General features: G+C 41.5%; 2 protein-coding genes across 3 annotated transcripts; one reads left to right on the top strand and one right to left on the bottom strand.

Annotated features, from left to right (window-relative positions):
• Positions 1-511: 511 nt before the first annotated feature.
• LOC131109587 (protein-lysine 6-oxidase-like) lies at positions 512-7079 on the top strand. The gene is made up of 7 exons (XM_058061747.1): positions 512-1244; positions 4399-4507; positions 4638-4775; positions 4847-5003; positions 6327-6422; positions 6484-6599; positions 6669-7079. The coding sequence occupies exons 1-7, from the start codon at positions 512-514 to the stop codon at positions 6673-6675; spliced, it is 1356 nt and encodes a 451-aa protein (XP_057917730.1). The 3' UTR covers positions 6676-7079.
• Positions 7080-14248: 7169 nt separating this feature from the next.
• On the bottom strand, positions 14249-24606 carry LOC131110003 (uncharacterized). Of its 2 annotated transcripts, none has more exons than XM_058062640.1 (3): positions 22035-24606; positions 20573-21226; positions 14249-17104 (listed from the first exon to the last, which is right to left on the bottom strand). In XM_058062640.1, the coding sequence occupies exons 1-2, from the start codon at positions 23013-23015 to the stop codon at positions 20690-20692; spliced, it is 1518 nt and encodes a 505-aa protein (XP_057918623.1). In that variant the 5' UTR covers positions 23016-24606; the 3' UTR covers positions 14249-17104; positions 20573-20689. The 2 variants fall into 2 exon arrangements, with proteins under 2 accessions (XP_057918623.1, XP_057918624.1); XM_058062641.1 differs by having other exon boundaries at positions 14249-17101.
• Positions 24607-24995: the final 389 nt, after the last annotated feature.

The following is a 24995-nucleotide window of genomic DNA, read 5'->3' as shown; positions in this document are numbered from 1 at the left end:
ATCCGTCCGTGTAGCAACACGTAGCTTATTGTCTCGTTCCTCAATTAGACTTAATGATGCACGTGCAGGTCGTGGAGACATTTTGTAACATTTTTGCTTAGTGATGTGCAGCAAGATTTTTCCAATGTGAAAAAAAGTGCCGTGGCTCAAAAAAAGGTTTAAAAAAAAAAAACACCGGCATGGATGATGTGTGATGCGAATATGTGCCGTGACACTTCCTCCCGTGGCTAAAGAAGATGAGGAGTTCACACACGCTTGTCAAAGTTTACCCAGCAAACCTCAGCATGTGATGGGTTAAAGTTCTCTGCTAGAAAGTTGGACTCCGTGGGCTACATTTTTGGGATACATGACCCAAAAGAGAGAGCGGTTAGTCGGGGATTCCTGCCCACTCAGGACCTGACATGTCCTTACGCGCCTGTCTCATCCGTAGACTTTTACGCACATATTTTGTCATCGCTCTCTGATTGTAGGAAATATTTTAATCGTTAATCGTTTATCTTATTAACTCATAATGGCGAAGTTATCGCTTTCATTGTATCTTTTTCCCGGGCTTGTGCTGCCCTTCATCAGCGGCCAGCATCCTCCTCGCACCGGGTTGTGGCGGCACCGCATCCAGTGGGAGAACAACGGCCAGATCCACAGCCTCATGAGCACGGGATCCGAGTTCGAGGCTCCGGCGAGGTCCAGAAGCCAGTCGACAGTTTACGTCAGCAGCCGGGACCGGACAACGGGATCCGGGAGACCCATACTCGGTGCGGAACCTCCCGGAGCCCACCATGTGATTCCCCGAGCGCGCACCAGCGGTTCACACGCAGGACCGCGTCGTATTCCAAATCAAGGCCACTCCGGCGGCATCAGCGCGTGGACCGATGGTCTCACCGTGGATGGTTCCGTACTGCACAGCAGTCGAGAGGAAGAACCGGGTCAGGCTGCGCCGTTCCAGCCTTTACTCACTGTCCCGGGCCCCGGGCATTACGCACCCAGGACGCAGGGCTCCATTCTGGGTCATCTAGAAAGAGACCCCGGTCCTCCTGCACCGTTCCATCCACTTGGAGATGACGTGTCTCCTTTGGAAGATAACACGAATAACAACGCAGAGAGCATGTTTAACGACGATTCCAGAAACCAGAACTTCCCCGGTAATTCCGTCTTTTACAACATGTACCCGCTCAGCAGGGGGAGACCGGGATCACAAACAAATGCACCCCCGGACGCGGGACACGGGACAAGATTCTTCCAGAATGGTGAGCAAGCATGGATAAATGATAACTATATACTTTATTATTATTATGCTCTTAGTTTGTGGTATTGCCGTGTTGAACTACATTAAAGCTGCCTCAAATATGAAATATGGTAACTAACATATTAGAAATAGTAGAAATGGAGCCGACGGGGTCGAAAATGCCAAAGAACAGAATTAATGAGGACTTGAATGCTGGGTGAGGCATCACAGTAGAAGCCTACCCCAGACACCATGCAAGTATACACCTTAGTGGTAGGATGCACACATCACATTTAATATTTCATGTATGAAAAATACACACGATTATCATCCTTAGGCATCCTTCTACCAATATATTCCTATCTCTCCTCTGGACATGTCCCAACCATCTCAGTCTGGCCGATAACTGACTTTATCTCCAAGGTCTCTAACATGTCCCTCTGATGTACTCCTTCCTGATCCTATCCATCCTGGTCACTCCCAGTGAGAACTTAAGCATCCTCATCTCTGCTACCTCCTCTTCTGCTTCCTCTCTTACTCATTCATTTTCTGCCGCTTTTCATCACAAGGGTCGCGGGGAGCCTATCCCAGCTTTCCTTGGGGCAAGAGGCGGGGTACACCCTGGACTGGTGGCCAGCCAATCACAGGGCACATATAGACAAACAACCATTCACACTCACATTCATACCTATGGACAATTTGGAGTGGCCAATTAACCTAGCATGTTTTTGGAATGTGGGAGGAAACCGGAGTACCCGGAGAAAACCCACGCATGCACGGGGAGAACATGCAAACTCCACACAGAGATGGCCGAGGGTGGTCATGTCTTCTTCTTATTTTTATTATTATTATTATTATGTGTTTGTGTGCCTTTTTTCCAGGACCACTTTGTAAACAATAGACCACACCAAATAAAAGCTACTTAAACCATGAAAAGGTTGGCTCAAGCCATGATGCCAGGTTGTATGTTAAGTTTAAATGGAATTTATGAAACTAATGAAAGAACGGGTGGGACTGTATTCAAACACTAGGCCCCCGGGCCGTAGTTTTCCCACCCCTGCTCTAGACCAAACAACATGGCTGATCTCACCACATTTTTGTATACCTTTCCTTTCATTTTAGCTGAAACTCTTCCATCACACATCACGCCTGACACTTTCCTCCACCCGTTCCATCCTGCCTGCACTGTGACCCATCACTGCACTGTGCTGTGATGGATCACCTCCAAAATGCAGTGTCTCGGAAAAGTAGAATATTACATAATATCCATGAAAAAAAGGGATATTTTAAACAGAAATTATGTTCATTTCCATGACTAAATACTTGGTTGGGCCCCCTTTAGCAGGAAAATGAAATGGGCATCTATAGGTTAGTAAGATAAGGCTATAGCAGCAGAAGGAAGCATGAAGTGTCGTAAAATGTCCTGGTAGTTGGCTGTGGTGGACCATCACCAGCAGATGCCATGGACCCCAAATCATCACTGACTGTGGAAACGTCACACTGGCCTTCAAGCAACATGGAGTCTGTGTGATACCTTTGCAGGTGCTTTGAGTTCAGTTGATTAGGGTAATGGTAATGGTAATGGTAATGGTAATGGTTTAATTTCATTTGAACATGCATCAGATTACAATTGAGTGCATCCCATAATCAGTTCACAGTTCCACATGTCCAAAAGGAGTAGGAAGAAGCAAAGCTTATAAAATCCTACCCCTCCATCTGGTACTTTTACAATCAGTAACTGTTACATTTGTTCACTTCCTGCTTTCTTAACATAGTTTAAGTTTTTTTTTTTTAGGGTGTGACACCATGACTTTCCAAATTTTCTGAGACATTTTGGACATTTTGGCTTTTCATTATCTACCATAAGAATTCTGAAATTTCACATTCTGATAAAAGTGACAAAAATATTGAACTTTTTCATGATATTGTTTTTTAAATTCAGCATTGTACAACTTTGGGGGCATTTGAAACTTCCACATGTGTCACATGGTCTGACCAATAAAATCAGTATTTTTCATATGACAGCCGTCCCTCGCTACATAGCGGTTCGAACATACTGTAGGTTTTTTCATAAATTAGTTACTAAATGATCTGTTTTGTGCTTGAATACAGCCTATTGTTAGTTTAAAAAAATATTTCATGTCTTAATGTTAAAAACTGCTGAAATGCCATAAATATGAAAATGTTCTATTTATTACCATTGAGCTTCTAATTGACTTATCATGTAAGTAATGGGCGGGGCATAAACAGGAACTGTCTGTGTCCTTGTTGAGTGCAGACAATCTTACCGCAACATCGGTTGTGTACATTTGGTCATTAAACATTTTTTGCGGGGCCACCTGTGTTTAAAAAAAACTTGGGTAGATCAACTGATTGTGGCAGAAAAGGCTATTTGCAACTCCAAATATTGGTGATCTTGTAATTTGCTTGCACGCTCTATAATGCTACACAGACAACCACTGACTGATACAAAACATACACAGTTAGATTCAATGAAATTGTTGCTTATGGCTTGTGGTTCTGACTCTTCAACATGACCAAGTAACACTGGAAAGTCATCAGCAACGTTTTGGCGGATAGTCCGGTTTTGGTCACAGTCCCATATTTTTTCTTGGTTGTCAAAAATCTGCAACTCTTTTGGCAAGTTCAAGCCCAAGCGAATATTTCATTCATTCATTCATTTTCTACCGCGTTTTCCTCACGAGGGTCGCACGGGGTGCTGGAGCCTATCCCAGCTCTTCGGGCGAGAGGCGGGGTACACCCTGGACTGGTGGCCAGCCAATCACAGGGCACATATAGACAAACAACCATTCACACTCACATTCATACCTATGGACAATTTGGAGTGGCCAATTAACCTAGCATGTTTTTGGAATGTGGGAGGAAACCGGAGTACCCGGAGAAAACCCACGCATGCACGGGGAGAACATGCAAACTCCACACAGAGATGGCCGAGGGTGGAATTGAACCCTGGTCTCCTAGCTGTGAGGTCTGCGCGCTAACCACTATACCGCCGTGCCGCCCAGTGAATATTTCCTGAAAGAAATTAGCATTAGCTCAGTGCTAACATGGTGAAATCTTCGGCACACACACCAGAGTGGGGGGATGGGGGGTGGGGGCAAGCCTATACAGCTTATACATGTACTATATTATACACGTGTCCCCCATCCTGACAGGGCTGCCTGACCTGGTTCCAGATCCGTATGCCATCCAAGCAGGTGCTTACGTGCAGCGCATGCAGATGTTTGCGTTACGTTGTGCAGCTGAGGAGAACTGTCTGGCCAGGTGGCTGTAGGACCACACACACACACACACACACACACACAGACCTTGGATTTCATTGTATGAGAGCAGAACCTTTGTCCGTCAGTGTCCCACCATACCTGTTCTAAGTTCCAATCATGCTCCCAACAAGGTCGGCCTATGCGCCTTCAGTGCGAGACATCGACTTCAGGGTCCTCCTACGCTTCCCGCAGAAAGTGAAGAACCAAGGCACCGCCGACTTCCTTCCAGTCAAGCCGAGGCACCAGTGGGACTGGCACAGCTGTCACCAGTAAGTCCACGTTTGATCCACGTTTGATCCCATCCCCTAAGTACAAGTAAAAGTCCTCATTTTTTCCAAAGGCACTACCACAGCATGGAGGCCTTCAGCAACTATGACCTACTGGACGCCACCACGGGACGTAAAGTCGCAGAGGGACACAAGGCCAGTTTTTGTCTAGAAGACACAGGCTGCGACCCCGGGATCAGGCGACGCTACGCCTGCACGGCTCACACGCAGGTGTGCTCATTTAGGAAGTAGCGTTTAAGGAAGTCGGTGTCTTCTCCGAAAAGAATAAACACAGCTTGTATATTTATCGTTGTTATCAACGTAAGTACAGAGCAGCCAGGACAGGAAATGTGCCAGTTCCATTTCCTGTTCTGTTCTTTCCATCGCTTTAGTATGACTGCTATCCTCGCTAAAAATGCCAAAGAAAAAGCTATAGCCCTGGAACAGGGGTCTCAAACTCAATTTACCTGGGGGCCACTGGAGCTCGGGTCTGGGCGAGGCTGGGCCGCATCAGGTTTTCCAAAAAAAAAAAAAATGCATTTATTAAAAACAGAAAAATGAAGAAACTTTGCTTTGGTTCCAATTTTCTACAAGAAAAGCTCTGATAAAACATTCCACTGTTCTCAAATATCTTACTTTCTATTTTTCTACACAAAATAAGATGAAAAATAAATAAACAAATCAAGAATAAAGAAAATCAATCAGTAATAAATAAATAAATATAATAATAATAAAAAAACGGCAAATAATAAAAACTTAAGAAACCACATATAGTTGGTGGGTAGACAAATTATTTTTTTCAGATTAAAATGAACAAAGCATTATTAGAGCCCTGTAGACATGACAAAACACGACTATAGTCACATTTATACTCTTTTTATTTACAACATATTGCGCAACTGCAGGGTCTTGAGACACATGCTAACTCGCAAACTAGAGAGCTAGAGACCTAAACGGTAGCCTTCAAGTTATTTCCTTTAAACTTAAAAAGCCAAAAACTTACCACTTCCACACGGATAGGGAGGATAACTATTAACAGTTATTTAACCTTTAACATGAACATTAATCAAACGTAATAATTTTTTCTGGGTACATGATACCATACAGCATCCATATCAAACTTGCGCGGGCCACACTAACATTAAACTTTCATATCAAGGCGGGGGCCTCAAACTAGTGTCCTGCGGGCCACATTTGACCCGTGGGCCGCATGTTTGAGACCCCTGCCCTGGAAGGTAACTCTCGATATCTGAATTATGTCGTACACAACCGCGATTTGAAATTTTTTCTGCAACTTTGGAAAAGAATAATGATATTCCCAAAAGAATACTGATATGTAGACTTTTGGAGCAATGGAGACTTTGGTATGCTGCAAGGTCTGACCAATGAATGATATAAGAGACTTATTATTCTGGAACAATTGTAGGATTTTACGGCATTCAAGACTTTGGTATGCTGTATATTTTTGCGTCAGATTTGATACTTCCTGTACATCGCTTGATGGAAAAATGATTAGACCGCACTTGTTTCTGACTGATGTTGTTTTGTTTCCAGGGACTAAGCCCGGGCTGTCACGACCTTTATGCCGCCAATATCGACTGTCAGTGGATCGACATTACCGACGTAGCGCCAGGAAACTACATCATGAAGGTAACAAAAACATGTGCTTTTTATATATCCGAGAGGTGCGCTCACGCTGGTTTGTTGTCAGATTACCGTCAACCCCAATTTCCACGTGCTGGAGTCGGACTTCACTAACAACATAGTGAGATGCGAGATTATGTACACGGGAATCTACGTTCAGACGCGCAACTGTCGAGTAACAAGGTGCAGTGAAACTTTATTTAAACGTTATTTATTCACGCTAATATGTTTTTATTTTCTTCTCCTTCTCAGGGGGTGAAATGGAATTTGATTGTATCTACCTTTTCCTCCACGGACGTTTTGTGGGTCAATTTGAGCTTGAAGAGGTTGCATTCATACAGTATGCATAAGTAATACATACTTTGTATTTAATGCTGCAAAAGATATTTGGTTTCTATTGTGGTGCTGTGTTTTGTTTATGATATATTTTATTTTTGTTTTTTATGTGTGCTGCTAGGTTGTTTTCGAAGCAATTGGACGTTTACTCTAGAGAATACTTTCCATGGCAAAATCCATTTACAAACAGCGTGGCTCATGCTAGTTTAGAGTAGTGATGGAGCATGCTGTGGAATAGAGGAGATCTACAGTAGGACTTACCAACTCTTGCTTTTAGTTTTTTTGAATATTATGTAATTAGCTGTCAATAAAAAGAGCGGAATTGGACGGAAAGTAAGGATGTGCAATAATGGAAGGTTTGCCAGGACATGTACAAATGTTTTTAAATGCTTTTAAACACTATTGTTGAAAATGTGGCGGCACGGTGGTCGAGTGGTTAGCACGCAGACCTCACAGCTCGGAGGACCAGGGTTCAATTCCACCCTCGGCCATCTCTGTGTGGGTTTTCTCCATTTACTCCGGTTTCCTCCCACATTCCAAAAACATGCTAGGTTAATTGGCCACTCCAAATTGTCCATAGGTATGAATGTGAGTGTGAATGGTTGTTTGTCTATATGTGCCCTGTGATTGGCTGGCCACCAGTCCAGGGTGTACCCCGCCTGTCGCCCGAAGACAGCTGGGATAGGCTCCAGCACCCCCGTAAAAATGAATGAGTTAATACAATAAGTCAATTGGAGAAGCTAACTCAAGCCATCTCTTATGTCCCTGCAGAAATCCCATAGCCAAGGGGTCTTCATTTAAAATTGAGTAAGGTCAATTTTAAAATTTTTAATTTAATTTTTAATTTTTTTTTACATCAAAGGACCAATCCTTCCTCACCTTTAACGGCATCAAACAGACTCATATGATTATCAAATGTAATGACAAATAAGCGATTTCTTTGGCTCATTTTGAGTGACGTCTGCCCTACTTGCCGTCACTGTAATAACTGAAGTCATTACGCCCGCAAACTGCTGCTGCGATCGGTATAATTGTATGTTATTATATTTCCCATTCACTTTAATTGGTCACGGGTCCGTAAAGGGCTATCAATGGGATCTGGAACCAAGTCCACCATTTGGTGACTTCTGCGATATTGCCTACGGAATATGGTGTAAACAAACAATGAGAGGAGTGTAATGGTGACTTTAGGGGTGTTATTTTGTGTGTACAGGACTCTTAAACAGGTTTTCTATGCTTTAACTATGAAAATATTTTGTTTATTAATATTGAATCCCACTTTGTGTAAATTCACTAACTTTTGGTCAGGCCATTGTCATCACTGAAGTAATTTTGATTATAGTATCTTCCATATGATTAAAAAAAATTGTATTTTCATCATGGCTCTTTTGTTGAGAATTGTGTCTAATTTTGGATAGAGCTGTATTGAAGGCTAGTGTTTGATTTAAAAAAATAATGTTAAATGTGTATAAAATGGAAAAAACTGGATGAAATGTGTTGACCTGTTAAACCACAAATAAAGTACCTGAAATCAAGGTTTAAATGGCTTATGACTAAATTTATTTTTCTTACCAGACACATTATATTCATTCATTCATTTTCTACCGCTTTTCCTCACGAGGGTCGCGGGGGGTACTTGAGCCTATCCCAGCTGTCTTTTGGGCAGGAGGCGGACTGGTGGCCAGCCAATCACAGGGAACATATAGACAAACAACCATTCACACTCACATTCATACCTATGGACAATTTGGAGTCACCAATTAACCTAGCATGTTTTTGGAATGTGGGAGGAAACCGGAGTACCCGGAGAAAACCCACGCATGCACAGGGAGAACATGCAAACTCCACACAGAGATGTCTGAGGGTGGAATTGAACCCTGGTCTCCTAGCTGTGAGGTCTGCACACTAACCACTAGACTGCCGTGCCGCCCGACACATTATATGTTAAACCAATTTGCTTATCTTAATTAATATATCCATACATCTGTGATATACAGTCCCTGACAAAAGTCTTGTCGCTTATCCAAGTTGTAGGAACAACAAATAATAACTTGACTTGTAGTTGCTCAATTGGAATCAGAAATGACTTATATGAAAGGCAAAGCCCTCTAGATTATGCTTTTTATATCAAAATAAAGTTTTGTACCATTCATTGAGTTTTATCATTTAATTAGTCCTGCAAGACTGCTTTCTTGGCCATTCCAGATGAGTTATTTGAGTCATTGCCAAGACGTATGGATGCAGTCCTCCAAGCTCATGGAAGCCATACACAATATTAATTCTTTTTTCCAAGGTACAATGACTTTATGTTCTGATGTTATTGTAGCATATTTGTGTATTCAACATTAAGTATATGTATTATTTCTACATTTTTTTTGTATGCGACAAGACTTTTGTCCAAGCAAAATCTGACCTTTATGTCCTAATTAAATGATAAAACTCAATGAATGGTACAAAACTTTATTTTGATATAAAAAGCATAATCTAGAGGGCTTTGCCTTTCATATAAGTCATTTCTGATTCCAATTGAGCAACTACAAGTCAAGTTATTATTTGTTGTTCCTACAACTTGGATAAGCGACAAGACTTTTGTCAGGGACTGTATATTACCTAACTGGAGTCCACGAGATTGCATCCCGCATCAGCATGGTACGTAGGTGGCACCACACAGATGCTCTGCTTCGACTTGCGTCAAAGGTGCAGACTAAAACTAGAATTACGATCAATAACGTTCTTTTGGTGAATGAGGGTACCGCTTTTAAAGTGAAAGTAAACAGACAATGAGACATGACACCACCTTACTAATGGCGGGAAAATCAGTTAGTCAGTTTGGTTGCGGAGGAAGAGCACTGCCGTCCAGTGGCTAACTGACAAGGAGACCCACACTGGACAAACATTGGTGGAACGGGACACGTTATTTGTTGTGTACTCGGCTAGTAAATTACTGCTGGAGGTACAAGTTTTCAGTCCCAAACTTGGGATTTAAGCACTTTTAAGGAAGTGAAATCGCTGTTTTACTATATGGCTCCTAAGGGTAAGTGGCGGGTGCAGATTGGGGCCAGCAGACAGACACTGGGGGGCATGTTTGCTGACAGGCCTCTGTGAAGCTGCATGAATGCATCCCTTCTCTGCTGCCCTTCCTCCGATGTGCACCTTAAAAAAGAAGATATCGCTTTTGCCGGACAAAGAGTTCATTACTTTTAACCATCAGTGACTCATTTAAAGGTTTCGTTTTGGAAAGAACACTCTAAACCAGGGGTCTCAAACATGCGGCCGGACACTAGTTTGAGGCCCCCGCCTTGATATGAAAGTTTAATGTTAGTGCGGCCCACGCAAGTTTGATATGGATGCTGTATGGTATCATGTACCCAGAAAAAATTATTACGTTTGATTAATGTTCATGTTAAAGGTTAAATAACTGTTAATAGTTATCCTCCCTATCCGTGTGGAAGTGGTAAGTTTTGGCTATTTAAGTTTAAAGGAAATAACTTGAAGGCTACCGTTTAGGTCTCTAGCTCTCTAGTTTGCGAGTTAGCATGTGTCTCAAGACCCTGCAGTTGCGCAATATGTTGTAAATAAAAAGAGTATAAATGTGACTATAGTCGTGTTTTGTCATGTCTACAGGGCTCTAATAATGCTTTGTTCATTTTAATCTGAAAAAAATAATTTGTCTACCCACCAACTATATGTGGTTTCTTAAGTTTTTATTATTTGCTGTTTTATTATTATTATTATTATTATTATTATTATATATTTATTTATTACTGATTAATTGATTTTCTTTATTCTTGATTTGTTTATTTATTTTTCATCTTATTTTGTGTAGAAAAATAAAAAGTAAGATATTTGAGAACAGTGGAATGTTTTATCAGAGCTTTTATTGTAGAAAATTGGAACCAAAGCAAAGTTTTTTTTAATTTTTTTGTCTTTAATAAATGCGTTTTTTTTTTTTTTTTTGGAAAACCTGATGCGGCCCAGTCTCAACCAGACCCGAGCTCCAGTGGCCCCCAAGTAAATTGAGTTTGAGACCCCTGCTCTAAACCAAGTCTGTGCTGAAAATATGATGTGTACAGTACGCACTGTTAAGGAACAGACGTTGGATATTTTCAGCGGATCAGGAAAAGAACAGGGAGATAAATCCCAATTGAAATGTTGTACCTGTGAAGTAGCCAAGGTGCTTCCTTGCCAGAATAGATTGTCTGTGTTATTCAAAGTGTCTGGAAAATCCGCCCAACTCCTCTCCAGACTATGCTGCCTCCGCCATTCCTGTCTGGATGAGAACATTCTGGACAACAAAGATAGATTAGTAGCTTTGCTGACATGCGCGCAATGACAAAATATTTTTGGCAGCATATTGAAGTTTATACGTTGATACTAGCATGGTAACAAGTTTATGAACCTTGCAAAACACGGATTATTTGCAGGTAGCCAATGTTAGCATGCTAACACTGACAATAGATGTTCAGACATTACTATGCTAACATATATATTTAGTATAAATATAGCAAAAGTCACATTATCGTTCATATTAGCAGGCAGCCTGGAATTCCATACTTTTATATTAGCATGCTAACATTCACTGTGCTAATATGCTCAAGGCGAGAAGGTATCGATGCTCACAAGTCACAACTACAAATTTTTGGCAACCAATAGGCATCCAAACCTTTGATAATAGGTCGCTAACTAGCAAATATTTTATTATTAGCAGGTATGCTAAATAGCAGGTATGCATATGCTAAATATGAGATGTTATATTTATATGTATGTGTATTAGCATGCTAACATGCTCACAATCTGATATTGCAGTATTGCAATCTAACACATGCTATTATGCAAAATGTTGGAAGGTATAGATTTTCATACAGTACTTTAACATGCTAACAAGCTTTCAATATGAATAAGATAAATGTTGAACAGAACACTTATATTTACAGTATTGGTATCATGCTCAGAATGAATTAATAGAGACGTTATTATGACTTATGTAGTATAATGATCAGGCTAGTAGAATACTGTATTTTCCGGACTATAAGTCAGACTTTTTTTCATAGGTTGGCTGTTCCTGCGACTTATACTCCAGAGCGACTTATAAATGAAAAAAGTGTTTATGTTCCATAAACACTGGACACCTTTTCTGTTCATGTTTATTTTTTCCAAGAGGACGTAATGTCTGTTTTGGTCAAGTAGTTTGGAAAATAAATTACCTGCAAAAATGTGACTTATACTCCAGTGCGACCTCTGTATGTTTTTTTTCTACCCAATTATACACTTTTGGCCTTGTGCGACTTATACTCTGGAGCGACTTATGTATGTTTTTTTCTACCTAATTATGCATTTTTGGCCTTGTGCGACTTATACTCCGGAGCGCCTTATGTAATTTCTTTTTTTACCTAATTATGCATTTTGACCTTCTGCGACTTATACTCCGGAGCGACTTATGTATGTTTTTTTCGACCTAATTATGCATTTTTGGCCTTGTGCGACTTATACTCCGGAGCGACTTATGTAAGTTTTTTTTTTAACCTAATTATGCATTTTGGCCTTTTGCGACTTATACTCCAGATCGACTTATGTATGTTTTTTCGACCTAATTATGCATTTTTGGCCTTGTGCGACTTATACTCCGGAGTGACTTATGTATGTTTTTTTTCGACGTAATTATGCATTTTTGAACTTGTGCGACTTATACTCTGGAGTGACTTATAGTCCAGAAAATACGGTAAAATATATACCATATTTTCTGGACTATAAGTCACACTTTTTTTCATAGGTTGGCTGTTCCTGTGACTTATACTCCAGAGTGACTTATAAATGAAAAAAAAAAACAGTTTGTTCCATAAAAACTGGATACCTTTTCTGTTCATGTTTATATTTTGTGTAGCTGAATAACCATTGTGTTAGCATATCTTACACCTATTCAGCCTGTTCTCTATTCTTTTATTGTTAGAACTTGCCTTCCAAGAGGACGTAATGTCTGTTTTGGTCAAGTAGTTTGGAAAATAAATTACCCGCAAAAAATGCCACTTATACTCCAGTGAGACTTATGTTTTTTTCTACCGAATTATGCATTTTTGTACTTGTGCGACTTATACTCCGGAGCAACTTATAGTCCAAAAAATATGGTAATTATCAAAATAGACAAAATTGTGTTTTATATTGTGTGTATGTAACAGACATGCTGAAACGCTGTTTTACTACAATAAACATTTTTAGCTCCTTCGCATCCAGAAATCAGTTCGCTGTAGTCCAAACCCAGCTGGCCACCATCTTTTTAGACCCCCATGTCATTCTAAACATGTCACGCTGTAGAGAAGACTGCCCCTGTTTGTTCAGCTGTGACTCTGCACCGACATCTGGACCAAGCCTCTGAGCGCTGAGCCATGAAAGAAGTCCGCTTTCGCCCCTCACAAGCACCAAAGGGAGTTACAGGTAGGTACAGTACGTTGCAGAACGGACCGTCTGCAGGCCAGCTTGCATGAGCCGGGTTTGGATGTGTTATGTGGGTGGTGGGGGGATGGTGGTGGTGGTGGTCATTTTTCAACAAAAGTAAGACCACGTGAGACCTAACAGGGACACAAGAATCCAACGGAAGCATCTTGACTGTTCCGCTTAGGCACATAGTAGAGACATTCCTCTTCTTTTCGTCATACTGTTGCGATTAAGAGCGCCGTCGACTCGAGGGTCCGCTGTCCTGGACCGCTTCCAAGCATAAGGGTCTCTTCCACAACACGGCCAACGTATCGTCCATCAGGATAAAACGCTCCAGAGCTCCAAACTCGGGAGGAATGATGAAATGTTTCTCTTTCATGCTGGGTGGTTCGGTGACTTGGGTGGTATTTTCAGAGGGGACGGCTCCAGGGATTTGATGTGCTTTCATTTATTGACTCGTTACACTACAAGCTCCTCTTGTCTTCCTTTAAACAATCTGTTTTCTGCGCTTTGGATCAGCCAAAGAAGGCTTCCCAGTGGGAATGCTGTTTTCTGTGGCATGAAAAGATGAGGTCAAAGTGAGCAGCCACACTAACATCAGTTCCAAAAACAAGAGTGGTTTTGCGATCTTTTTCTTCTAATGATTGGTGGTATGAACAGCATCCTCTGCTATTGTCTTTGCACCCAAGACAAATCCCGCGTGTTGTTTTTGGTTGGAATCTGTCTGAAATTCCAGAAGGAACTCTGGTTCTTTGCAAACGCCGCACAAGCATCATTTCAGCCAAAACATTGTCATCTTTTCTGTTCTTTCCGACAAAATCTTAAACCACAGGACGTTTTCTTCAATGCTTTGACGCCAACAAATTCCAAACAGTCTTTTCATTTTTCTATGCATTGCTAGCCACAGTTTTGGGGTTTTTTGATTGACATACATGAATTACAACACAAAGTATAAGCTGTGGCTTAACGCATCATCGCTGGAACACAACATGGACAACGTGGGGAGCATAACAATGCCTTCTCCAATTTCTGCAATTTTTGGAGTACTCATAAGATTTCTTCTTGGTTCGTAGGTCTGAGGTCCTGGAATGAAAATTATACTTCTAAAACAATAAAATGTGGAAAAACGTATTTGTCGCCTTTGTCGATATTACGCACTATTTTCATAGATCCAAAGTTAATTGTTGTGAACATGCAGGCTGAAGATCAGAAGATCTGGAAGATCTGGGTCTTCTGTCTCCGTCTGGGCATCTTTATGATTGCATAGTTTTCCCATGCGTGGGTTTTCTCCGGATACTCCGGCATTCACCCACAATCCAAAAACAGACATTAGGTTAATTGGAGACTCCAAATTTCCCATAGCAAAGGTCCATCCAGCATACATCCAGGGATTATGTCATTCCACTCCTGATTGGATCTTTTCCTAAAATGACTTTTCTGATTGGCTGAAGTAAACTGACAAAGGATCACGTTCCACTTGCATTTGTGGCCCACTCCGCACAGCCCACCACCGTGTTTTAATGTTAAAAACTGCAATTTTGGACCGCAATCTTGGACCAGAATGCGTAAACGTGTGCTAATCTTGTTGCACATGTGTACATATGGTCATCTTGTGCCATCAGTTGTCTGAGTTGTACATATATTAGTCGCCATCCGGCCAAGGCGGAGGGAGCTTGTGAGAGCTGCATGGTGAAATTCTCAGACAAGATTTAAACAAACACACATGTAGACGCTGGCCAACTGGCAGGCCTATGATGCACCGGACCAAACCATTAACTATTAACAGGCCACACAGTGCCACCTCCTGGTCCTCAGGGGAAGGTTTCTTTTTGAAGCGAAACGTTGACTCACTCAACAAGGACACTAAATGCTGGAGACATTTAACTTTTATTTCAAAGTTAAATGTGGGAGCTGCATTATCTCTGAGCGAGATAACTGAGATGTGAAATGAATTTATTTGAGGAACACACGGAAGAACACGCTGTGCTGCAGTTCCATTCTATCTGCTGCAGGAAAAAGCCATTGTTTTAAAAATAGCTAACGATATAAATCAAGAGCTGCCTGAGATTGTTTGCTGTTAAGTAAATTAAATATGACCGATAAATCATGACGTTAAGAGATAACACAAGAAGATGCCAGCTGCAAATCACTTGAATTGAAGGAGAAAAGCACTTGGAGAACACAGACCTCCAGCAAGTGCCATGGTCCCTAATACTGTGCATATTTAGATTCCTCGATCATGTAAACACACCATTAGCAACTGCATTCATCATGATATCAATCTTTTGGATGTATCTCCATGGCTTCTGAAGATACTACAACAGGGGTCTCAAACTCACGGCCCGTGGGCCAAATGCGGCCCCCGCCTTGATATGAAAGTTTAATTTATTAATTTCTTTCATTTGTTTTTTTGATTTGCTCATTTATTTTCCCATCTTATTTTGTGTTGAAAAATAAAAATTAACATTAAACATTTATTTAATAATTTAATAATAAATAAAAATTAATTAGTTAATTTGTTTCATTTGTTGTTTGATTTGCTTATTTATTTTTCCATCTTATTTTGTGTCGAAAAATAAAACATTAAACATTTATTTAATAATTTAATAATAAATAAAAATTAATTTATCATAATTTATAATAATTTAAAATTTGTCTTGTATTTTAGTCTAGATCACAACCAAAATGTAATCAGTTCCTCCATATTCCATTTCCCAATTCCTGATAGTTTCATACAAATCGATTCTGACCTTTTTGGAGTTATTTTGAGCACAGACAAGGTCAGGGCTGCCGTCAAGCTGAAGAAGGTCCTATCAAGCATGGACCATCTCTACTATTTATGGATGATGTGGTCCCAATGGCGCCTTCGGACGGCTACAGTGAACAGTGAACTGAAATACAGTGAACAGCTGCATAGATGATACAAAATAAAGGCTGGTAGCCTTGATTTTTGGTTGCAAACCATTGCTGTGAATGTCTATGGGACATACACTACCACTCAAAAGTTTGGGATCACTTGCAAATTTCTTTGTTTTCCAAAGAAAAACACATTTTCATGCATTTCACAAACAATTTTTTCCATTTCACAAACATTCCTATCCATTTCACAAACAATGAAAATGAATCAGATGATTTTCAAAGAAGGATCTACATTTTTGTATAGAGGCCTAGTGTCAACAACTGTCAGTCCTCTGCATCAATCTCCTGGTATGGCTGCTAATCCAAGTTCATCATTTTATAAGGCTAATAGATTATTAGAAAACCCATCTAAAAATCTAAACTAACTAGTGGGTCTAACAAGGACAGAAAAACGCTGCACAAGTGTGCAAGAAGACAAATATGTGAGAGTGTGTAGTTTAAGACAAAGACGCCTCACAGGTCGTCACCTGGCACCTGAACTAAATAGTAGCCGTCAATCACCAGTGTCAGTATCAACAGTGAAGCGGCGACTTCAGGACTTCAGACTTTGCCAAAAAAAAGCCATATCTCAGACCGACCAAAAAAATTTCCAAGTGATCCCAAACCTTTGAGCAGTTGTGTAATTACATACAAGTACGTATACGTAGCTATACGTAATAGCCACTGTGACAGACAGCTCTCTTGTTTATACAGAATGAAGGTACAACTTTATGAAGAATAAAAATCGTAACTTTTAATTCCTTCCCTCACAAATGCACGACATGCTGCGCCATGTTTTGCCACGAACTCGGACTGCGGGGGCCGATCCTGCTCAGATTGGTCATCACATGCATATTCTCTTGGTGGTTGTTCGCGTTGCAGTTTATTCGTCACCTTATTTGCAACTCCAGAACCTGAAGTCCCTTCCACGTTGAATCACACGTGTGATGTTTCAAAAGGGTCAACATCCACACCCTCGGTTCACCTTCTGTTTCCGACTGACAGCTCATCAGCGTCAGCACCTGCTGGAAAAAATAAATCACACAATAAAAGGCAATTAAAAGCAGTGATTTAACACCGATCTTTTCCACCCAAGCTACTGTACAAGCTGTACTTCTTTACAAGGATTTTCTTGCTAAGTGACATTGGCAGAGCAGCAAAAAAAAAAGTGCTGAAAAGACGACATTTGTGAGTGTGTGTATGTGAGACATTATGAGTCATGTTGCCTCGCTTTTAAGACTTGTTTTTTCAATCAAATTAGTGAGAGGTAGTCACCGGCATAGTGACTAGACCTTCACACTTGCACACCATAACAAAAACCTGCTTTGAATAGCAGACATCAGGTATGTTTGGGTGCAGACGTGGGACTCAGTTATGGCTGTACTACCAGGGTGTAGATATGCTACCAAGTAGAAATGCTCAATATTGGCTTTTTTACCCATAACATGACCAATGTTCAACTAAAATAACGGTGACATACACTGGGCTCATTCCACAGTCAATTGTTATTTTGCTTCGGGAATGTACGCTGCATGTGAGTCAGAGTGATTTTTCCTGAGGTGTTATATTAGATTAGAAATATCAAAGGAAGCCGCCTTACTCCCCCTTGCAGTTCTTTACAATACGAGCAAATTGCATATTTACACCAACAAGGCAAAACTTGGACATAATTGCACATAGCCTTGTTGCTATGTGGAGCACGACGTTTTTACAGATCACAAATCTGGAAAAACCTGTCCATGCATTCATCGATTATTGGATTATTGTTCATTCATTCATTCATTTTCTACCGCTTATCCTCACAAGGGTTGCGGGGGAGCTGGAACCTATCCCAGCTGTCTTCGGGTGAGAGGCGGGGTACACCCTGGACTGGTGGCCAGCCAATCACAGGGCACATATAGACAAACAACCATTCACACTCACATTCATACCTATGGACAATTTGGATTATAATTATTGTATTATTGTGTCTTTACTGGACTACCTAAAAAATAAGTTTGACGGTTGCAGTTCATTCAGAACTTCAGTTCATCAGAGTTCTCACTAAGACCCAGAAAGTGAAGCACATCATTCCAGTTCTGGGGTCTGGCTTCCCGTCCTGTTGCTTGTCTATGAAGCCCTGAATGGTTTAGGACAGTGGTCTCAAACACGCGGCCCGCGGGCCAAATGTGGCCCGCAGGACACTAGTTTGAGGCCCCCGCCTTGATATGAAAGTTTAATGTTAGTGCGGCCCGCGCAAGTTTGATATGGATGCTGTATGGTATCATGTACCCAGAAAACATTATTACGTTTGATTAATGTTCATGTTAAAGGTTAAATAACTGTTAATAGTTATCCTCCCTATCCGTGTGGAAGTGGTAAGTTTTTGGCTTTTTAAGTTTAAAGGAAATAACTTGGAGGCTGCTGTTTAGGTCGCTAGCTCTCTAGTTTGCGAGTTAGCATGTGTCTCAAGACCCTGCAGTTGCACAATATGTTGTAAATAAAAAGAGTATAAATGTGACTATAGTCGTGTTTTGTCATGTCTACAGGGCTCTAATAATGCTTTGTTCATTTTAATCTGAAAAAAATAATTTGTCTACCCACCAACTATATGTGGTTTCTTAAGTTTTTATTATTTGCCATTTTATTATTATTATATTTATTTATTACTGATTGATTGATTTTCTTTATGCTTGATCTTATTTTGTGTAGAAAAATTTAAAGTAAGATATTTGAGAACAGTGGAATGTTTTATCAGAGCTTTTCTTGTAGAAAATCGGAACCAAAGCAAAGTTTATTCATTTTTCTGTTTTTAATAAATAGTTTTTTTGGGGGGGTTTTTTGAAAACCTGATGCAGCCCAGCCTCGCCCAGACCCTAGCTCCAGTGGCCCCCAGGTAAATTGAGTTTGAGACCCCTGGTTTAGGACCTAAATACATCAGTCGCCTCCTGACCCAGAATGAACCTACCAGACTCCTCGGGTCATCTGCATCCGGCCTCTTATCAGTTCCCAGAGTCAGAACCAGACACGGAGTAGTAGTGTTCAGTTTCTACGATCCACATGTCTGGAACAAACTCCCACACAGCCTTGGATCAGCGGAAGTTCTCTGAAGTCTATTTACATCCAGGTTAAAGACCCACCTGTTCTCAGTCACATTTCACTAAAGACTTTTTAAATTATCTCTTCTTGTTTTTCATTTTTAAACTATGTTTTTAGTGTTTTATTTTTTATGTTTTCTTTATCCTTAATGTTTTTACATCTGCTGTAAAGCTGAGTTGTTGAGTTGAGATTTTAAAATGTCAACAGAGTCCAGTAAACGGGTGCTCAGTGGAAGAGCATGGTGCTTTGGTGTTGCAAAAAAATGCTTTCATGCTAACTGAAAGTCATTTCGCACGATGTCTTCTGTGGCAATTTTTAATGAAAATTAGACAATACCTTAGAGGTTGCAGTGTTGTTGATTTGTCAGTGAATAATATGTGTGTGGATGTGTGAGGGACTGAGTAACATAGCACACAATCTGTTGCGCCAGGCATTTAACATTGAACCGACACTGGGTGACTAATTCTGTGGATTTGGATCCTTAAAATGTCAGCGGCATCATTGAAACCTGAAAGAAATTGTTACACAGGGAGAGGCGGAATGACACCTAAAACTAATTTATCCGAGTGAATAAAATTGCATTCACTTTATCGTTGCGGCACATAAGGAGGCCGCTTTGCTCATGTATGCATGGATGCCACAAATATAGTGAGAGCTCGCCTGGCCGGGGGTTTTATGATTAAAACCAGACTGTGCTTGCCCAAACTTGGGCACCTCCAGAAAAATACACTGCAGTTGCACATACCTCGCACAAGAGGGAAGTACACGAGTATTTGCAGTGGTGGTCTTTTTATATTTTAAAACTGTATGTTGTTCCTTGGCGGCTGAGGGGGCTTTCTGGTTGATATCATCGTCTAGTTCAAAAATGGCTAATACTACGTGAGAAAGCTGCTAAGCTCTGAGAGTTAAATGGCAATCTGGAGTCGGAGCTATGATCATCCTGTAAATATAATGACGCCTCCACTGTGTCACATGACTGCAGGCAATAGGCTGCAGGGTTTCCTTGTGCCAAAATGCGCATATAAGCTCCCACCAACACTCGGTTCCGTTCCAGGCAGAGTTTCAGGATTTGTATCTGCTTTTGTGCTGTGAAAGTGACAAACACATAACGTCTAATTACCAAAATCTCAAGTGGCCCTCTTTCATTGTCTTGTTTTGCTTTTTTTTTAAAAAAAAACAGCTTTTGCAGTGTACACCGGGAAGTCATGTGACATCAACAAATGCAGACATGCTGCCGTGCCTGTCGCCCACACACACATCAAACACATTTATACCCGCTTTTTAGTTGGCGGCAAGAGAACCGCAATTCATTTACTGACTAAGCTGCCCGTAAACATGGCAGGCATCATCAGCATCATGCCCTGACTGAAAGGCTTTTAGGACAAGAACAGGAAAAGAGATCCTCTGGTACTTACCACGAATTGTTCCCCTGCTTGCTCTTACTCTGACCTCCACTCACTGCAGGAGGGTCTCACATTTCAGCCCCCCCATAGCACCGGGGCAGACGACCACCACCCGCTCTGCTCCCTTCTTCACACCATGCTGGTGCTCTGGTGGCCTCTCCAGGCGTAGGCAGGGGTCCTCGCAGGTTTCCTGGGTGGGTTGAAGGTCTTGCCGCACCGCTCATTTTGCGGGTAGAGCGGAGGCTTTTGTGTTCTTGAATGGGCCGTGTTGTTCCCGACTTCAGGATGTAGGTTATGGGAATGGGGCTCTTGGGTATCCACTTTTTGTTTTGCGGGGCCCTGGTGGGGCCCTGAAGGCAGGTGTCCGTTCACATGGGGTCCCTCGTGTTTGAAGTCCTTGCTGTGGTTGGGTGGGGTGAAGCAGCGGGTTTTGACCACTGATGCCATATGAATGGGCGATGGGGAGTTGGTTTGTAGGACGATGACCTCTTCGTCTGAATGCCTTGACCCCTCGACAAGGGCTGGCTTGTGACTGGCTGGAGGTGACGCTCTGAGTTCTCCTCGATGAGTAGATGCGTGGATGTCATTGGACAACCCGTTAGTGATGCTGAGTGGCTCCTCACCAAGGTCGATGCTGGCCGTGAGATGATCGATCTGCTCGATGACCTGATGGAAACAATGGATTTTTTCAGACAAACAGACCTCCTCAAAACACAAGTTAATACCAACTCCTTAGTTTCTAATTAATCTATTAATCTATGCTTTCAACTTTCCAGGAACAGTGAGAGTTTCCAACATGCACAAGTACTCAGGTATCGGTCAATTTGTGATGTTTTGCTGCATGCAAAATTGACACCCTAGAAACATGGCGGAATTCCACTAAAGGTCAGTGAAGCTGTTTTTAATGGCTACAAACAGATGACCTGCAAATGTGTCACCATGCAATTCACACAGCCTAGCTAACTTTTCTAATGGGATGTCAGCCTCTGCGATTATTGCCATTCTCTGATAAACTAAGCTAACCCTGCTAGCTTCCATTCACACTCAATAAGAGAGGAGTTCCCAACGTTTTTCGCCAACTACAATGTTTCAGGCTGTCATTTTGAAACGTTTAGTTTGAGATAGGGCAGGTTAGTGTTTGGGATTCCGCCACCATTGAGTGGTAATACTTTCCCCAAACGAGTGTTCCTTCTCCTCGAGATGATAATATTTCATTTATATTATTTTTTTATTACATTATTATATAATTCAGCATTCTATCTGCAGTTCCCTAAATGTGGAAATCATAGGGCACTACTCAAATTTATGCTGGTTCCAACAGGTCCTTTGCAGTATGGTGCTGATTGGGGTACGGTTTAATGAATCAGGATAAGTAGAAATCTTGCATTGTAGTACAGGTCACTGGACCAGACTTAAGTCCAAGTAAAAGATTATTTAAAAGGTGGGATAAAAATACAAGAAAATACTCCCCTACCTCTTTCATCTCCACATGAACTTGCTTCAAACCTCCCAAGACGTCCTCCAGATTTGTTACCACTTGTCGGATCTGATCCTTAACCACATCATGCTCACTTGTTTGCCGAGCCAAACCATTGCACTGGTTCTTGGTGACGGTCTGTGCTGGCCCCTCCAGGTTGCTGGCAGATAGGTGTCGGGCGAAAGGCCCCTTCTTTCGGTTCAACTTTTTCTGTGGGACTTCAGTGGCAAAGAAAATTTCATGTCCATTACAGTTCTCTCTTAATCCACTGGAGTCATGATTGGTTTCTCTTCCCTCCCTTCCTTTGGGGTGTCCAGGCGTTGGTCTGCAGTGTCCCTTAGTTATAGGTGTGTGTACCAAACTGGGGTTATGTTGCTCTAAGTGGCCATTTTCAGGGATACCAGCACAGCCTTCCTCTTTGTTGTCTACAAAGATGTCACACCCTTGGCCTTTGACCCGTAGATGAGGGAGTGGATGTGGGAATCCGCCATTAAAGGGGTGTGTCTTGATGCGGCTGTGCGTCAACACACAGCGACACTGCTCTCTGAAAGACGGGCAGTGTCTCGCGCCAGCCTTTGGCAGGTAGTTCCATCTGGCAAGGTTCAAGTCCCGTGGGCGACAAAGTTGGTGCAAGTCATCTGACTGGCTGAGGGGGCCGGGCCCTAGAAACAGAGGCGGTTTTTGAAGGCTGCAATGGCCGCTTCTGCCTTCTCTGGGCGTCCTTACATCCCGCCCTGCGGCGTCCTTAACCCGAGGAGGCTGAATGTCTCTCCAGCTGTCTGGATGCGGGTGGTCAGTTGGTTGGTACACCAGCCCACTCTGCTTGGCACACTGCTGGCAGGAGCAGGAGCCCTGGATGAATCTTCGATGTCCTGTCGCTTGTCCGCCTTCTGTATACATATCCAAAGAGGCTTGCGTCTTGCGTGGAAAAGCTCTCGGGAAAACAAATCGCTCTGTGAAGTCCCGCCATTCACTCATTCTGTTTTCCTCATCTAGTGGCTTCCCACAAGAAAACTTATCGTCAGCTCTCCCTCCCCCTAAGACGTCTCCCTCCCCTTCCTTCCTGTCTGTTTCCCTGCCTCTCCTCTCCACTCCTCTCCAGCTCCAGTTGTTTTCTCCCCCTTTCTCTTTTTCTTTCTCCGAACTTTTTTTGCCCCGAGAGCTTCCTCTGTCTTGAATCTCTCCTTGTCCCTCCCTCTCTTGCCTTTCTTGCCACCTCTCACGCTTTCTCGTTCCGTCTCTTTTGCTGCCTCAGGAGTCCTTCTCTCGCTTTCTGTATTCCACCCCCCTCTCCTCACTCTTCTCTCTTTTCCTTTTACGCCGTCTTATTCTCTTACATAGTCAGCTGGATTTGTCAAGTCCGTCATTTGTCTCCATGTGAGATCCAGGCGTCCTCCAGTCATGTACTCCATATGGATCTCAGAGAGTGTGAGAGAAACAGGACCCAAGTCTGCAGCCAAGCTCATTAGCCCGACTGAAGTATGAAAGACGGCGCAATTAAATGCTGCCTGAGATTCCTTAGCCAGAGTCAGAGAGAGAGAGGAGGGGATTGTAAGGGAAGGGGGTGGGTTGAGAGAAGCAGAAAGTGGGGGTAGGTGGGGTTTCGAACAAACGCCGACATGGAAGTGGGCAGCACTCATTGACACTGCCTGGAACATTCAACAACACACAATCCTGCTTTGACTCTATCAGTGTTTTTATTATTTATTGTCCTTGACCGTCCTCGCCAAATTCATTCTTTGTCTTTGTCTCTGTTTTTAATGTCTAACTTTTTATATCTGACTGCTGTGCCCCGCTCCACTTTTACTCATGTTTTAACTGTGTATTAATCAATGAATGTTGTATTTTGGTGTGTCTTCTATTCTTTTTACTTGCTTTATTTAACTCCATTCTTCTGTAAAGTGTCTTTGAGTATTTTAAAAAGCGCTATACAAATAAAATGTATTATTATTATTATTATTAAGATTTGCACCTTGAGTGCTGAGAAAGAGAGTTTTACACTCAATACCCATTCGGTTCCACACCCTTTCAAAGACAGGAATTCAAACACATTATTTTTCCACATAACGATTCAATTTCACCTTTATTTTCTTGTTGGTTTACTTGTTAAAACTTATTGTATCGTGTATGTGCATTTTCTTAAAGTTAAAAACATTTAGAAATAATTAACTCGTTCAATCCCAGCCATTTAACAAAAGCCATCCCTGTCGATAGCGGCCATTTTGGATAATTTTGACAGATTTTTCAAGGCACACACATACAGTATATTGTTCTCTTGGACTATATTGACATGGTACATACCAAAAGAAAGACTTACATACGTATAGTGATGACAATTAGCCTATGAATTAAAATTATTTTTTAATTATTCAAAGTTTACCAAATGTTGCCCCCAGTAACACATTTCACATATTACAATTAGCCTGCTAAATGCTATTCACCATACACTACGGCCTGCTAGCATTAGCCATTTCACAAGTGCAAATGCGCTACAAAACATTTTGTAACAAACCACTTTACAGTCAGCTGTTTACTTTACAAACTTTCTCCAGTCTTTACAGCTGTTTTTATAAATTATTTCTACTTTATACTAACCTGTGGTCCAGAATAAGGAAAGGCAATTCACGATCAGTTGATGTGTATTCAGCATCAGGATTTATTCTTCCTCTGTTGTTTTTGTACCTATACTCTATACCACTATCACTGCAGCACCACCTGGTGGACATTGCGGTATTACACCCACACGCCAACAATGGAGATTTGGATTATTTGAGACACAAACATATTTTATACAACATGAATTATTGCTACTTTTAACTGCAAATATATTTGGATTTTAAACTGTTTTAACCATATTAAATTATTGTATATATTTTATGTACCTTACACAAACTAGGCAGTCACTAAATTTGAATTAAATAATTTCACTCAAAATTAAAATACAAGCATTTAAGAATC

The sequence above is a fragment of the Doryrhamphus excisus genome, chromosome 22 (genome assembly GCF_030265055.1).
Source record: "Doryrhamphus excisus isolate RoL2022-K1 chromosome 22, RoL_Dexc_1.0, whole genome shotgun sequence".
In the NCBI taxonomy this organism is placed as follows: Eukaryota; Metazoa; Chordata; class Actinopteri; order Syngnathiformes; family Syngnathidae; genus Doryrhamphus; species Doryrhamphus excisus.
This window is presented reverse-complemented; position numbering and strand designations above follow the sequence as displayed.